General features: G+C 39.3%; 1 protein-coding gene across 1 annotated transcript in view; it reads left to right on the top strand.

The window, feature by feature from the left end:
- Positions 1-11: 11 nt before the first annotated feature.
- pigu (phosphatidylinositol glycan anchor biosynthesis, class U) overlaps positions 12-16699 on the top strand; it is a 28094-nt gene continuing 11406 nt past the window's right edge. Inside the window, exons 1-7 of the mRNA XM_048550532.2 lie at positions 12-193; positions 4766-4830; positions 7016-7075; positions 7165-7227; positions 9406-9515; positions 14206-14306; positions 15273-15370. Of these exons, the coding sequence (XP_048406489.1) occupies positions 64-193; positions 4766-4830; positions 7016-7075; positions 7165-7227; positions 9406-9515; positions 14206-14306; positions 15273-15370 (627 nt within the window). The 5' untranslated portion in view covers positions 12-63. The remainder of the gene's footprint in view (positions 194-4765; positions 4831-7015; positions 7076-7164; positions 7228-9405; positions 9516-14205; positions 14307-15272; positions 15371-16699) is intronic.

The raw sequence follows: 16699 nt of genomic DNA, 5'->3' as shown, positions 1-16699 counted from the left end.
TTCTTCCCTTTTTCCCGCCCCCTCTCGCCCGCCCGCCCGCCCGCCGGGCCGGTGTTTGGGACAATGGCCGCTTCCTTGCTCTTGGTGCTGGTTGTGGCCGTGACAGTCAGGGCTGTGCTGTTCCGCTCTTCGCTGGTGGATTTTATCTCAGAGCGAGTGGAAGTGGTCTCCCCTCTGAATTCGTGGAAGCGAGGTATCTGTTTCGTGTATGTTTAACCATTCGTTTGGCCCGTTGCAGCCTCCCTCCCGCCGCCCCTCTCTTGTCAGTGTGGATTGGGCTCTAAGGGCTTCTGATTGTCACTTCATTTGCAAGCTGCAGGAATCCCCCATCAGCACTGCCATCCGTTTTTTAAATGTTTAATGCTTAATTCATAACGTGTGGCACGCAAAAATGCGCATTCCAGTGCTGTTGCTAGGATCTCAGGAAAGTATAACAACGGCGATCAAATTTATTGCTGAGATCTTGCATTTAAACAGCTCTACATCCCGTCTTTGCAAAACCTTTCCCCCTGCAATTTCTAGCCACAGATATGTAGTGGCACCTCTGTGAGCAGGTGCTGCAGTTATTCTTGTTTTGCAGGACTTACTGGTCAGCAGTGAGCTGCAGGATCAAACTTTTTTGATTTTTTTTTGTTGTGTTCTCTCTTTTTAAAAAAATAATCAGTCATACCTTTCACACCATTTGGGATGGTACAAGGCACTTTACTGCAGGTGAAGTACGTTTGATTTGTGGTCGTAGAGATGTACAGCATAGCGACAGACCGTTCGGCCCAATTCGTCCATGCAACCAGACATTCCAATCAGACTGAGTCCCATTTGCCAGTATTTGGCCAGTATCTCTCTAAACCTTTCATATTCACAAGCCCATCCAGATGCCTTTTAAATATTGTAATTGTACCTGTTTCCACCACCACACCTGTCTGCTCATTCCATACGCACAACACCCTATGTATGGAAAAAGTTGCCCCTTAGGTTCCTTTTAAATTATTTCACTCATCATTAACCGATGCACTCTACTTTTGGGCACCCCTACATTGGGAAAGAGACCTGGGCTATTCACCTTTTTCATTCTCATCATGATTTTATAAACTTCGACAATGTCACCCCTCAGTCTCCGATGCTCCAAGGAAAATATTCAGTTTCTCCCTATTTTTCAAACCCTCCAGCCCTGGCATCATCCTGGTAAATCCTTTTCCTGAACCCTTTCAAGTTTCACAACATCTTTCCTACAGCAGGGAGACCCAGAATTGAATACAAAATTCCAAAAGTGGCCTAACCAATGCCCTCCCAACTCCTATACTCAGTGCACTCATGTCACTGTTGTAATACAAGAAAAGTGGCAACCAACTTGTACATAGCAAATTCCCACAAACAGTAGTGTAAAGACCAGAATTTCTGTTTTGTAATATTAATGAAGAGATAAATATAGGCCAAAATACCAGTGGGAAACTTGCCACCACCTCTTTGAAAAAATGATTTTGGATTCTTAAGGTACATCAGAGAGAGTATGCCACGTCTTCATTTAATATCTTATCTAGCCAATTCCATCTCTGACATTGCAGCACTCCCTCAATACTGCACTGGATGATCAGCCTGCAGTTTTAAGCTCCAGTTTTAGTGTGGGACTTGAATCCATATCAGTTTGAGTCAGAGGTAGATTTACTCATTAGGACTCTGGATGAATCACAGACACAGGCAAATCACTTACATCTCATTATGAAGGATAATCCTGACATTGCAATGCATCGCGTGTACTCACCTGAGCACGTACCCATGCTTGTCAGGTATCTATGTTGTGTGTGCCTTGAGCCCATCTCAACTACCAAGCCCTTCAACTTTAGAACATTTCCAGACAGTTGCTAACCCTACTTTTGACTTGTTTCTGGCAAGAGAAATTTTGTGCTGTTTAACACTTAAGACGATACATTTATGGTCGGTTGTGTTGGAAGCAGTTTAACTTGTTGTTAGGGCTGTCAATAGTTCCATGAAGAACAATCATGATTAATCCTTCTTTCTGTTAATCTTAGTTTTAACCATGTATTTAAATGCTTATTTACCAATTTTACTTTTCAAACAGCACTATTAAATATCTTGATGTCTTGTTTTGGTAACTGTGTCAAGATGCCTGCCAGTAATGGGGGAATATGGCTGACTGAAATTGGATAAATGTGTAGGCAGCCTTGGTGGTTATACATTTTAGAATTGACAGCATAATTCAGATACATCAAAAAATCCTATAGGAAACCTGAAGGAAATTTAAAGAGAATTGCTTCCATCCCAGCCTTTGGTCACACAGTCACTGCTGTAAAATTTACGGATCCCTTTTGCTTTCAATTTTCCCATTCACTAGACGATTTGGATGTGAATGTAGGAGGAATGGTTAGTAAGTTTGCAAAAGGCATCAAAATTGGTAGTGTGGTGGACAGTGAAGAAGATTATTGAAGAGTACTATGGGACATTGATCAGACAAACCGAGGAGTGTCAGATGGTGTTTAATTTAGATAAATGTGACGTGTTCAATTTTCATAAGGCAAATCAGGGCATGACTTAACACTTAATCCTCGAGTCCTGGCGAGTCATAGTGTCATACAGCATGGAAACTGACCCTTCGGTCCAACCAACCCATGCCAACAATAATCCCAAACAAATCCAGTACCACCTGACTGCGCTCGGCCCATATCCCTCCGAACATTTCTATTTGTTACTTATCTAAATGTCTTTTAAATGTTGTAACTGTGGTCACATCCACCACTTCCTCTAGAATTTCATTCCACACACGAACCATTCTCTGTGTAAAAAAACAAAAAAGTTGCCCCTCATTTTTTTTAAAATCTTTTTCCTCTTACCTTAAAAGTATGTGCCCTAGTCTTGAAATCCCCGACCCTAGGAAAAAGACACCTGCTATTCACTGTGCCCCTCATTATTTTATAAATCTCAATCTACGTTCTAGTGAAAAAAGTCACAGTCCTTATAACTCATCTTTGATATCCGGCAACATCCTGGTAAATCTCTTCTGAACTCTGTCCAGAATGATAATATCTTTCCTGTAACAGGGTGACCAGAACTGCACACAGCACCCCAGAGGAGACCTCATCAACATCCTATACATCCTCAACATAACATCTCAATTCCTACATTCCAAGGTCTGAGTACTGGAGTGTTGCTCGATAAAGAGACCTTGGAGTGCAGGTTTGTGCCTCCTTAATGGTGGAGTTACAGGTAGACAGGATAGTGAAGAAGGTACTTGGTATGCCTGTTTTTAATTAGTCAGTGCATTGAGGACGAGAGTTGGGAGGTCATGTTGCAGCTGTACAGGACATTGGTTAGACCACTTTTGAAATTGCGTTCAATTCTGGTCTCCCTACTGTAGGAAGGATGTTGTTAAACTTGAAAGGGTGCAGAAAAGATTGAAAAGGATGTGACCAGGTTTGGAGGGTTTGAGTTCTCGGGAGAGGCTGAATGGGCTGGGATATTTTCTGTGGAGTGTCGGAGGTTGAGGGGTGACCTTATAGAGGTTTATAAAATCATGAGCATGGATGGGGTAAATAGCCAAAGTCTCGTTCCCAGAGTAGGGGACTCAAAACTAGAAGGCATTGGTCCAAGGTCAAAGGGGAAAGACACAAAAGGGACCTAAGGGGCAACATTTACACACGTAGTGGTGCACGTATGGAATGAGCTGCTGTAGAAGTGGTGGAGGCTGGTACAATTACAACATTTAATAGGCATCTGAATGGGTATATGAATAGAAAAGGTTTAGAGGGATGTGGGCTAAATGCTGGCAAATGGACTAGATTAATTTAGAATATCTGGTCAGCATGGACTAGTTGGACTGAAGGGACTGTTTTCTTCCAACTCTGAGTACTAATTCTGCTGTGTGGTTCTTGTCACTCTTGCATGATTTTGAATTTATCTGCATTGAACTATACCTGTGCATTTCATTAAACAGTGGTCTCCTGGTCATTATCCTCCTCTTCCATCATGTTAATAGCTTTAAATTTGAGGTTATTTGTAAAGTCTGCAATAAAGGCTTTTTATGGTATATAATATTTACTTTGCAATTTAGACTAGTAAGGCCCAATTTTTAGCAATTACCATGAAATGATTCTTGCAATTAAAAGTTTCCCAAAAATGATAAGTATAGGAAAGGAAATTCTTGGTTGAACATTACATGTGATAACAAGGAGTACTAAAGTTGTGTGACAATATTTGGTGTCCAATTTATTATATACTGTATCCAAATTATGCATTTCATCAAGGGGAGAAAGGGGGGAGAAACAATTTTTCTTGAATCTGAAATTTGATTTGTGCATCTCGCCCGTGTGGTGGATATGGTTGAAGAAACTAGCCTGTTTTGTGGACATTTTATTCTCCCCTCTTACCGGCTCTCTTCGTTGCAGATAACTGGATTGTCTGGGTCTACTTAGCAAAGTTTGGGACATGATAATGAAGTGGGCTAATACCAGGTAAATGGTGTGTTCAGGGATTTCCATCTCCAAGCAAGAAGTAGTTGCTGTTTTATGGTGGGATTAACTTGAATTATACATTAAGTCCCTTTCCTGACACAAAGGCACTTTGGAAGATTTCTGATCAGCTTTGAAACTATACAAAAGCCTACAGCCACAAAATGTAAGAATTTTTTAATAAATTTATCTGGAGGCATTGCTTTGAAATTAATTCCTTTTTCATTGCCTTTTCTAGTCCCATATTTTGCACCATGTACTGTAATTTTGCAGTACTGTAATGTTTGTTTCTTTTTATGTTTTAGTTGTAGAAGGGCTTGCTTTGTTGGATCTAGGAGTGTCGCCATATTCTGGAAATGTGTTCCATGAAGTAAGTATCATACTACCAGCTGTGTGTTTCTGGTCACCTCAGTTAATTGTATATCACAGGATTCAACGTCAATCTATTGATAGCTAAATGAGTAGCAAAGGTAGAACAGGAGGAGTGCAGCACTTAAGTTTCTTTGTGAATGTTTTCTGATCTTCCAGTGCACACATGGAGTGCTTTTTCCTGTTGATAAGCCTTTTTCTACACAGGCCTTCTCCAAATTTAGCAAATGCATTTGTTCATAATGTATTGGGGAGTCTGTTTTTAAGCATTCATTTCATTAATGATTAAATGGCTTTCACTGAGTACCAAAGAAAGCCTTATATTTATCAAGTGCTGTTTATGACCCTGAGATGAGCAAAGGCATTTTACCTGTTAAGAACTTTAGAAATGTAGTTACTTAATGTAGCAAGCACAGCAGCCAATCTGCACTCAATAACCTCCTACAAATGGCAGTGTGAAAATGACCTGATAACTTCTTATCAGTTGAGAAATAATTCTTGTCCAGAGCACCAGGTAGCTCCCCTGCTAATATTTTGACTGTTGCCACAGGATCTTCGATTGCATATGAGCAGGCAGGTGGGGATGTGTCTTGTTTAAAAATTGACACCCCCAAAAGTGCAACCACTCCAAACTCCTGTCTGGATTGTGTGCACAAGGCTGGCACGGTGGCTTAGTGGTTAGCACTGCTGCCTCACAGCACCAGGAACCTGGGTTCTGTTCCACCCTCAGTTGTGAGGAATTTGCATTTTCTCCCCCTGTCTGCATGGGTTTCCTCAAGATGCTTCAGTTTCCCTCCACCGTCCAAAAATGTACAGTTTAGGTGGATTGGCCATACTAAATTGCCCGTAGTGTTTCGGTGGAATAGCCATGGGAAATGCAGGTTTACGCTGATTTGGTAGTGGGTGGATCTGGGTGGGATGCTCTTTGCATGATTTGTGTGAACTTGATGGGCCGAATGGTCTGCTTCCACATAGTAGGAATTCTATGATGTTCCTAAGTATCTAGAGTGGGACTTGAAGTTGTATTGTTCTGACTAAGGCATGGATGCTTCCCACGAAGCCAATGATCTTTATTGAGCTTTTCAGTTTTTTGTTGAACAATGAACTATATCACAAGTGTGCTGGGATTGGAAGAGATGTTATACTGAATATACAGTTAAACTTTGGTGTTTTTAATTGTATAACATATCTTATTGAAGTCCCCGTAGTAGGCCAGCTCACTCATAAATACACTGCAGATATGTGACTGAGCTATGTAAGCACAAAACCAAGCTCAACATCACTATTTGCTGAACTCAGCTAAGATATTGGAAAAATGGAAAGTTTCTTTATATCGTTGGTCTGTTGGGGCAAACACAAATCAACTAAATACCTGATCGTTATCCGGTGATCTTTGCTGAAGAATGCTATTAAAGCTTATTGAATCGCTCCACAGTCAAAGAATTGCTAACACTCAATGGAGGTTTCCACCTTAATAATAGCCACTGAATGATTTATCAGTCAGCAGCAGGCAATGGCAGACCAAATGTCTCTTAAGCTTTAACATGGTAGCTTCGTTCTTCATTTCACGCAGAGCCTGACCAACTTACAGCAATGAAGTTGATTCCTTGCAGTGGTTTTTATACAGATACTTAGTTAACTCATGGAAGATCAGCACACTGCAAAAATCCTTACCCCTGTCATCCCGCTGGCCTTTCTGGCACGTCTGCAGTCATGCTATTGGGCTGCGAGAGAAGGAAGTTAGCCATGTAAAAGCTGGGAAAGGTTACTGTGGTGTTTGTCTTCCATGATTCACATTAAGCAGCTATTATTGAAAAAGAAAAAGCACCTTCCAAGTCAAACAGCCTTGGAGATCTGATACTTTAGTAAATTTGGATCCTCTCTTTGTCATTTAAACTACAGTGGTGAAGTTTGTTTCAGTAGGAATTGCCCTAAAACCTTATTTGTCTGCCATTTATGTGTCTCTGTTGTCCTTCTATAAAGATAGTAAAAATTGCGAATGAGAACCTAAAACTTTGTGAGACTATTCCTCTAAATGTTGCTGTCTTTATTGCTACGTCCTGTTTATTTGGTGAAAATCTATATTGGCAAAGCAGGCTTGAGGGGCCAAATGGACTGCTCCTCTTCGTATTTCTTACAGTCTAATTGCATACGTTAACTTGTGCTTTTATTGTTTTATTTTACAGACACCTCTTATATTATACCTCTTTCATTTCCTTATCGATTATGCAGAGTTTGTCTTTATGGTAAGTAATATTGTTGAAAACTACATTTTTAAAATAACATCCAAATTTTTGTGTAGCTTTTTGACATTGAATGAATTTTGTTTCCACAGGCAATGGATGTTATAACTGCCGTTGCACTGTATATTGTTGCTGATGATTTCAACAAAGTTGTGGTAAGAAAATTGTAATTAAAAGCAGAATTATGATAATGCAAGGCTCTTGTGTTGATACTGTGCAAAGGCCAAAGCCACTTTATTCACAGCTGTTGCATATATTTCTTCACAGAAGAAAAATCCCATATTTAATTAGCGACATAGGTTCCTATCCTAATCAATCAGTGATTATCCAGCATCTTTTAGTGCTTGAAAGCTCTGAAAAATCATCAGCATGTTGTGAAAACAAAACCGTTTTGAAATGAATAAATTATGATGCCACCATGTGGAAATTAACAGTTCCTGGCTTTAGTTTCTAAGTATGTTGATCCAAGCAGGAGCTTTCCTTGCAAACTAGGATGTGTCCTAACAAGAGATGCTTATCTTACAATAAGGCATGAGAATGTTCACCAGGGTTGCATCAGTCAATTTTAGATTGAGTATTTCTGTAACCAAGATTATTTTTGTCAGTAATTTAAAAGCAGTTTGCATAACTGCTTAAACAAATGTCTCATCTGAGAGCTCTGGTGGTTTACTGCCTAAAGTTATACAGATGAATAAGACACTAAGCCTTTATGATTTTAATGGGAATACTGTGTACAGCAAATGTCACATTTTGGCCTAGGAAAATGAAAACTCCCAAATTTCCAACTGCTTTCAAGTGGCATCCGCTGAGAAATAAATGTAGATTTGTATACTGGATGAAAATCGAATTGAGCTCAACAGTGATGCCCAGTATGCTCAAATATCCATCATCTTCAAGGCACAAGTCAGGAGTGTGATGGAATACTCCCCATTTGCCTAGATGGATGCAGCCCCAACAACACTCAAGAAGATTGACACCATCTAGGACAAAGCAGCCTACTCGATTGGCACCATTCCATTCTCACCACTGATGCTCAGTGGCAGCACCCTGTACCATCTACAAGGTGCATGGCAGAAATTCACCAAAGATCCTCAGACAGCATCTTCCAACCCATGACAACTATCCCCTATACAGACAAGGGCAGCAGATGTATAGGAACATCACCTGAAAGTTCCCCTCCAAGCCTCTCACCATCCTGTCTTGGAAATCTGTCGCTGTCACTTCAGTGTTGATAGGTCAAATTGCTGGAATTCTCTCCCTAATGGCATTGTGGGTCAGCTGATCACAGGTGGATGGCAGTGGTTCAGGAAGATAACCTACCATTGCCAGGGACAGGCAATAAATGCTGGCCAGCCAGCAGTGCTCACATTGCACGAATGAAAGAGGAAAATGCTGAGCAATGCGCATGACAGTGTGTTGACTAATGAACAACGTAGTCACCATGGCAGCTTATCAGAGGATCGATGGAATTCCACTCCAGTTTTCGGAAAACAAGGTAGCAAAAATGGGGAATGAGAAGAGATGGGGAAGCTGCAAAGGCATGGGGAGAGAGAAGGAGGTTACAAAAAGATTGGGAAGAGAGAAGGATAATGTGAGATGGTTGAGAAGAGAGAAGAAGGATAAAACAGGGTGAACTGTTAACAAAAGAACACCTAACTAACTAATATTCAATAGCATGACCATCACTGAATCCCCTGCTATCGAGATTCTGGGGCATACCAAAAAATGAAGTGGACCAAACAACCTATTACTGTATGGGTACAAGAGCAGGTCAATAATTAGGAATTCTGCAGTGAGTAACCCCTCTCTTGTCTTCCTAAAGCCTGTCTAGCATCGATGACACACTATTCAAAAGTGTGATGAAATAGTCTTCATTTGCTTGGATAAGTTTGGCCAAAGTCAACTTAAAAAAAGTACTGTGATGTATAGGAAATTAATGCTTTCTTTTGTGTTATGACTTTCCATTTAGTGGAGCAATTGCTTGTTAATTCTTCTAATTCTGTCTCTGTATGAGAATAAATACCCAACCTGTCAACACAAGTCCAAAAGTAAAAGTATCATCTAATGAATGAGCTAATGAGAATGAGGAAATAGTCCCCGAAAATCAAAACTAACTCTTGAGAAAATGTCAAGCAGAATTTGAGCTTAAAAAATTCTTTTGTGCCTTGTAATAAAACGTTATATCTTTAGTTTTGAAATTTGCACATTTCACGTTGCATACTGTGAGACCTGCAGCTTGAGAGAACAGAATTTAGAGATATTCTAAATTAAATGTGTAGAATTGAAATATAAACTTGGCATTGCATCTTTTTAATGTAATTTTTACTTCTCAGTTTAGAAAACAGCGGATTGCTTTTGAATTCCAGAAGTATGCTCCTGATGTTATCACGCTGGTCAGGACTCCTAAAGAAATGTATCACATTCCTCTTAAGGTAGCACTGTTGTAAGTAAGAAAGCACATTGCCATTATCAGTACTGTGATACCTGTGCTCAGGTATGGCTGCATGTATGGCCACGTAGCACAGTGTGTTTGTACATCGTGACAAAGATTGGGAAACCCTCCAGCTATGACCTCACTGACATTGACACCTTACTTGGCTCGATAGAAACTTTACATCACAGAAGGACACCGTATGGTTCATTGTGCTTGGCCAAGTGAGAAATAAATAATCGGGACTAATCCCACTTTACAGCTGTTGATCTGTATTCCTGCAGTTAGTATGTCAAGCTCAGATCTAAATGCAGTGGTTGATCCACTCTCTGCCAATCTTTAAGTTCTCAACATCCACTGCACTCAGTGGGTGAAAAGAATTCTCAACTCCCCTCTAATTCTGCTGCCAATCGATTTATTCGAAGTCCCTGTTTTTTTAAACCTGTCTACACTGTCTCCTTCCTGACCACTTGATCAAGGTCCCTCATCACTTTATATATTACAGTTACAGAATCTCAAAATTGTTACAGCACAAACAACGTATTCAGCCTATCCTGTCTGCTTCGGCTCTTCAAGTGTGCAATTATTTACCACCATTCTCTCTCCTCACCGTAACTCTGCATGTTCTTCCTTTTCAGATTTCAGTCTAATGCTTTTTAAATATTTCGGTTGCCTCTGACATTGCAGTCCGAACCTTAACCACTTGTTGCGCGTATTTTTTTAATTTTGTACTCTTGCTTCTCTTATCAATCACTTTAAATCTTTGCCCCTCATTCTTGATCTCTGCATGAGTGAGAATAGTTTCACCCTTACTGCTCTCTCCAGGCCTGTCATGGTTTTGATTTCCACTTATAAAATGTCCTCTCAACTTTTTCTTCGAAGGAAGTTTCCCTAATCCATTTCCACCTCAATTGCATTGTTTTCATCAACTCTCTGTTTTACCTCTCCAGAAAACTAGCATGATTTACCCTTAAACAAATGCAGGCTGGCTTTCCTTAATAAATCCACATTTCTCTCTGTGACTGTTAACTTAATCCAAATTATTGTTTCTGGAATTTTCCTCAGCACTGTAATTAAACTGATCGGCCTATAGCTGCAACATTTATCTTTACGTCTTTTGAGTAAGAGTATAAAGTTTGCAATTCTCCAGTGCCTCTGCAATTTTCACTTGCACTTTTATCCGCATCCTATTGATGTATCTTATTTGGTCCTGGTGCTTGATCCATTTTAGGTACAGACAGCTTATCCAGTGTCTCTTCCTTATCAATTGTCGAAGCTTCTAGTATCTGAATTACATTGCCTTTCTGTAAAACCTGGGCAGCATCTTGCTTGGTGCAAAATATTCATTTAATGCCTTAGCTGTGCTCTCTGCTTCCATTTGTAAATGCCCTGCTGGTCCCTACTCGAATGTAATCCTCCTTTCATCACCCCTTCATTATTTATATATTAGAGAAGACTGAGTTTCCCTTTTGTGGTAGCTGCTGGCCTCTCTCCATTCTTCCTTTTTGCTTCTCAATTAAGTCTCCCCTCTGCCACCTCTGTTCCAAAGAAAACAACTCAAGTCTATTCAGTTTTTCTTCATCATGTCAGCAACAGCTGCAGGTTCAAGTATTGGAACTTGAACTGCTCCAGAGCACAGCAGGCCAAGCAGCATCTCAGGAGCACAAAAGCTGACGTTTCGGGCTTCGACCCTTCATCATCTGATGAAGTGTCAGGGCCCAAAACGTCAGCTTTTGTGCTCCTGAGATGCTGCTTGGCCTGCTGTGTTCATCCAGCTTCACACTTTGTTATCTTGGATTCTCCAGCATCTGCAGTTCCCATTATCACTGCTACAGCTGATGGCACTTCTTGAAAATGTGGCATGTCCTAGAGTTCCCCTGTGGCAAGGATATGCATTGTATGAAACTGAGATGATCTGTCATGCCTCAATTTGTTAGATCAACTAAGCTTGACAGAAATAACTTAAGTTTTATAAAACACAAAAATTACTTTCTTCTTTCTATTTGGTTTATTTCATTTTGCAATGGGTTACATGTTCCTGATTCTAAGTTTGATAAGCTATCCTAACTTAAAGAGCAAAATGAGAACTACAATATTCAGTCACCAACTGCCTATCAGTTAACCATTTTTTTTGGTTGACTTGTTGTTTTTGAGTAATGCGCCACTCTGGTTATTGCTACCTCACTATTGTTTATAAGTTTTCTGTCTTCTCTGCTCCTGCCATGTTACTGTCTTTTGTTACCACTCCTTGATTTTATTTTTGTTGCATTCTTCTAATTTCTCTCTCTCCCTGATGCTACTACTTTTTCTCTGTTATACTCTCAGGTCTTCCATTTGTCTCACACTGCCCTTGACATGAGGTTTAATGTAATTAAATAATGTATTGTACATAGAACAGTACAGCATAGGAATAGGCCCTTCAACCCATGATGTTGTGCCAAACTCCAGTTGTAATCTCTAATAATGACGATACATGTTGCTCACCAGTCTTTGCTCTTCAACGTAATCCCAGCCCTGTGTATTTTTCTGTTCCCCGATGCTACATAACACCAAATAGAATCCATTTCATACTTCAGCTCTTTGACCTTTTCATCACCACTCAGCTGCCTACTCTACTCAACTTCTGCTTTCTGCCTAATGTTGCATTTTTCACTCAGTTGCTATGCAGTGCTTTCATCCCAACCTGAGCATCCTGCACTTCTTCATCCAAGCTGTGATATTGTGATATCCTTTCAAAACAAAAAACTCCACAATTTGTAATTGCTTCTCTGCAAGTCCAGTGCTGAAACATTTGTAAACTCAAACTTTTCTTAATATTTGAGTAATTAACTCCAGATGGTAAATGCCTGGTGTGCCAGTGATAGGTGTAGCATGACTAGACATGCAGATTATTGCAATGAATTTCGACATACCTCATGTGTTATTACATTCTTGTATGCAAACTTCTTGCAAAGCTTGAATAAACATAAGTGTGAGGTAAGAATATGTAATCTGTTATTTTCCAATATCTATATTACATGTGCATGCAAAATAAAATGCTTGCGACTTGGCAACTCTTAGCATTGTTGGCAGCTAAAGGAATTGCTGATGCATGGAGAGAATATGTTGAAGGTGTGAAATGGAACTGAGGAGACAATCCCTGAATTGAAATGGAAAGAATAATTTGGACAATCCCCACCCAACATAAAGAGAATGATCAAAATATCTTACGTTTTACATAGTTCTATGTTTGATCTGATTAATCTGTGTGAGAATGATTAATCTTTTTATGTAATGTAAAAAATAGGAGCAGGTAAATTTCTCCTAATTGCAACCCTAAATCATCATTCTTTTTATTCTGAGACAATACCGAGTGTTCTAGTTCCCTAGCCATGTCAAACCCTTCAGAATTTTGATCCACTACAATGAGATCGCCTGTCTTTTTTTTTGATCTCCAGAGAACATGGACACAATTTAGTAAATCCAAATACTTAATCTGAAAGTGAGAAGTTGAGAACACTTGCGTGTGTATTTAAATATGAGAGGAGGCCTTGAGATAGGTATACATAGGAATTCATTGGGATGAATTTTACCAGCTGTCTGCTTGCTAATGACTAAACAGTAAATGGCAGTAGTTAACCCCCTTTTTGTTCAAAGGCCAACACTTCCAATTTTCTAGCTGCTGTTTACAATTTAAATCTGTCCTTGTGAAGGGATTTTTGCTGCCTTTTCCTGTTTCATATGTGCTTAGGTCCTCTTGTTCATCATTACACAGTTGCAATCTGTGATAATTTTTTCACGCTGCCTTCCCTACATGTTTCCTTTATAAATTTTCCCTTATCAAGACAGCTGATGCCCTGCCTTTGCTGGTTGGTTACAAGCTATCCTAAGGGCTATGGAATGAAACTAATTCCTTAGGTTTGAGGGGTTTAGGTAGAGCATTACCTGAAAATTAAAGATGGGATTTTAACAAGAAATCTTGGGAAACACTTAATTACATAGGGTAGTAGATATCTGGAACACTTTCCACTCCCTGCATTGACTGTCCAAAATAAAGCTATTTGTGTTAGTGTCTATTGAATGAATTTAAAACGAAGATTGATAGATTTTGTTAGTCGACAGTATTAAATGTAAAATAAACCAAGCCAAGTACATTTACATTAAAATGCAGATCAGCCAGGATCTAACTGGATGGTGAAAAAGGTTCAGGGGGCTCAATGGCCTCCCCTTGTTCCGTATTTTGAGGTTCAGCAATTTGATTCTGTTTCTTTATATAGACCCCTGATGAACAAAAAAAACTAACAAAATATGGTTTGATAAGGAGCTCGGAAACTTTTGCCATGACTTTGTTCTCTGAAGCAACATGATTATTTTATGCAGTATCCTAAATGACTGGTTGGAGGCCCAGAAAATCACAGTGATGAAGTAATTTAGTATAATCCTCCTAATCAACAGCATAAGCAATAAAGTATCCTTTGCATTCAAAGTAACTTAGTGAAGTGACAAAGTGACTGATTATAAATCAACTAGGTGTCAATAAGCAACTGATGACCACTATTTAATCTATAAAGATTTAGAAGTAAAACATGTGACACCTTTGATTCATATATATGAAAACCATTATCAGCATATCTAACATCTTTGCATGCACACAAATGTGAGTTTGTTCTTTGCAACTGATTCAAAATGAAATACAAAAAGAGAGCTTTCTGTTTTGTTCCAGCTATCTCCTGAATCCATTTGCTGTGCTCACCTGTGTGGCAAAGTCTACTTGTGCCATCAACAATGCAATTATTGCAATTTTTGTTTTAGCCACTGCGAAAGGTGAGATTTCTTTCTTTATGGCAAAACAGGTAGCGTGCTATGACTGTTTCATGTGTCAACTGTCTGTCTGATTTGGTGATTGATCCCATACAAAAGATGTTTGAATGAGGCTTGTCTGTCATCATGTATGTGCATACAAGAAAAATTCGAGATTTAGAGCTTAGACATTTTAAAATACAATGGAACATGCCAAAGAAATGGAACAACAACAGCAGAGGAAAATTTGAACAAACACTTGCAATATTTTTGATAATCTTTTGAAAGAAAGTTAGAGACAAAGGAATAAGTCTCGTTTGATTCTGTTTTAATTTGCCGCAGAGAAAGATTTATCTCAACTTACTCATGAACTATGGGAAGAGTGCCACTCCTGAGGGGCAGGTGGGTAAAGGTACTGCTGAATCTAGCATCAAGCCACATGGCGCAAAGTCCCTGGGTTAATCTCTGATGCCCCCCTGAGTTACCACATTTTTGCTGGGATGCAACAGTTGGATATTGTGCTGTCATTTTTGGGAGTGGGAAGATCAACCAGGGCTGCTACTCAATTTCTGGATGTCCATAGTTGTGGACATCAGATCAAGTAGGATTTTGCTGAACTCTGATGCCTTCCACAGTTGAATAGCTTGCTGATCCTTTGGCTTAGTCAGTTGGGTGAGTTTATGGAGCACAATCATGACCTATGGGATCTGCAATTTTTAGGAAGAAGGAAGTACTTTCAGGCGGGAAGGTGGAAAAACTGATATGGGAAACATAATTAAAGGTATATAAGACAGTATTTAGTTATAAAAATAGCTCTCTTGGACAACTTGTGTACGTGTCTTTTTCAGGTCTTTTGTTGAGAGATCCTTGAAAAATTGCATGAAAAGACTGGCCAGTTTTACTCTTTAACATATTGTTCTTTAAGTCAATTTGAAGATTGTTTAGTGTGTAGATTTGAATTGACATGTTTTCTGTTTGCCTTTGTTTTAGGAAGTGCCTTTCTTAGTGCGGTATTTTTGGCTTTGGCTGCATACCAATCCTTGTATCCTGTCGCATTGTTTGCTCCAGCATTACTATACCTTGCACAGGTGATTATTTTTAATCATAGCTTTGTTATTAAAGAGCAGAATTAAATTTTAGCAAACCCTTTACTAAAGACTGACGTCATTAATCAAGCATTCCCTCCCCTGGTGAGCTAGTGAATGATTGAACTGTGTGGTTCTGCACCAAGCAGATCAAGACAGGGGCAAGTTTATTGTCTGAACTATGCTGAGTCACAAAGCCAAGGATCAGGCTTACTTATGTTGTCCACACATTGATCAAATAGCTTGCCAGGACATGCACTTTGCCATAAAGACTCTCCACTTGTGTAAGAGTTGTCCTTGTCTATGGAGCTGTACCGCATCCTGAATTAGTCCTTTAGGAACAGGGAATTTAACTGTGATGTACACCCTTTATGTTTTGGAAAATTAATGCCCCCTGATATATTTTTTTAAAATGTCCTATTCAAATGACTGAAAGGAGTTTGGCTAAGAATAAACATGTGATAATGGTCAATGGAATAGTCCATTTAATGCGGGGATAGTAATGTGCTTTTGTTAATAAACCTTGAAATCATGTAATCTAAATTTGGAATGTTAATGTTTTATGATTGCTGTAGTATTTATCAGAAATATGTTTTTTAAATATTCGTTGTAAAAGCACAAGGTGGTGTAGTCCTAAACTTAAACAGACCATAAAGGTTTTTGGTTTGATCGAAGTTAGCAAATCTCGAGGACAGCGACGGATGTGTAAGAGAGAAAGAACACTTACTTATGTATTTACAAATGACAGGAAGCTTTGAGTTAGAAATACACAAGAAATTGAATGTTATCTAGACCATTGGGATCAATTATATCAGCTGTGTCTGCTTGCTCCTGTTTCTGAGCTCGGGTGAAACAACTAGAATTCCAGATTACACCTGAAATTCAGTGACGTGCTGGAACACGTACATGTTTGAGCACTGGCTGATACCTGCATTGAACTAGGCTGATGTAACAATTACATCATGAAGGCTCCTACATAAGCAATGTCTGCTTTGGGAATTAGTCTTTATCTTGGCCTATAGTAGCCAGACTTCTTCATTTCAGATGAAATGATTGTGTGGGCTGGAATTTATGCCTAGATCATGAATTAGCTCTGTAATCTGAGGGTTGACATAGAAATAAAAAGACCAAGACTTGCATTTCTGCAGCATTTTTCACAACCACCAGCCATTTCAAAGCGTTTTACAGCCAATTAAGTATTTTTACATATGTAGTCCGCTGTTATGATGTAGGAAACACAGCAATCAGTTTGCGGTTAACAACTCCAATAAACAGCGATGCGATAATAACCAAATGATGTTCTTTGAGGGATTTTTAAAAAATGACCAGGGA

This window comes from Stegostoma tigrinum, chromosome 19, assembly GCF_030684315.1.
Source record: "Stegostoma tigrinum isolate sSteTig4 chromosome 19, sSteTig4.hap1, whole genome shotgun sequence".
Taxonomy (NCBI): domain Eukaryota; kingdom Metazoa; phylum Chordata; class Chondrichthyes; order Orectolobiformes; family Stegostomatidae; genus Stegostoma; species Stegostoma tigrinum.
Note: the sequence above shows the minus strand (reverse complement) of the source record. Positions and strands in the feature narration are given on the sequence as shown.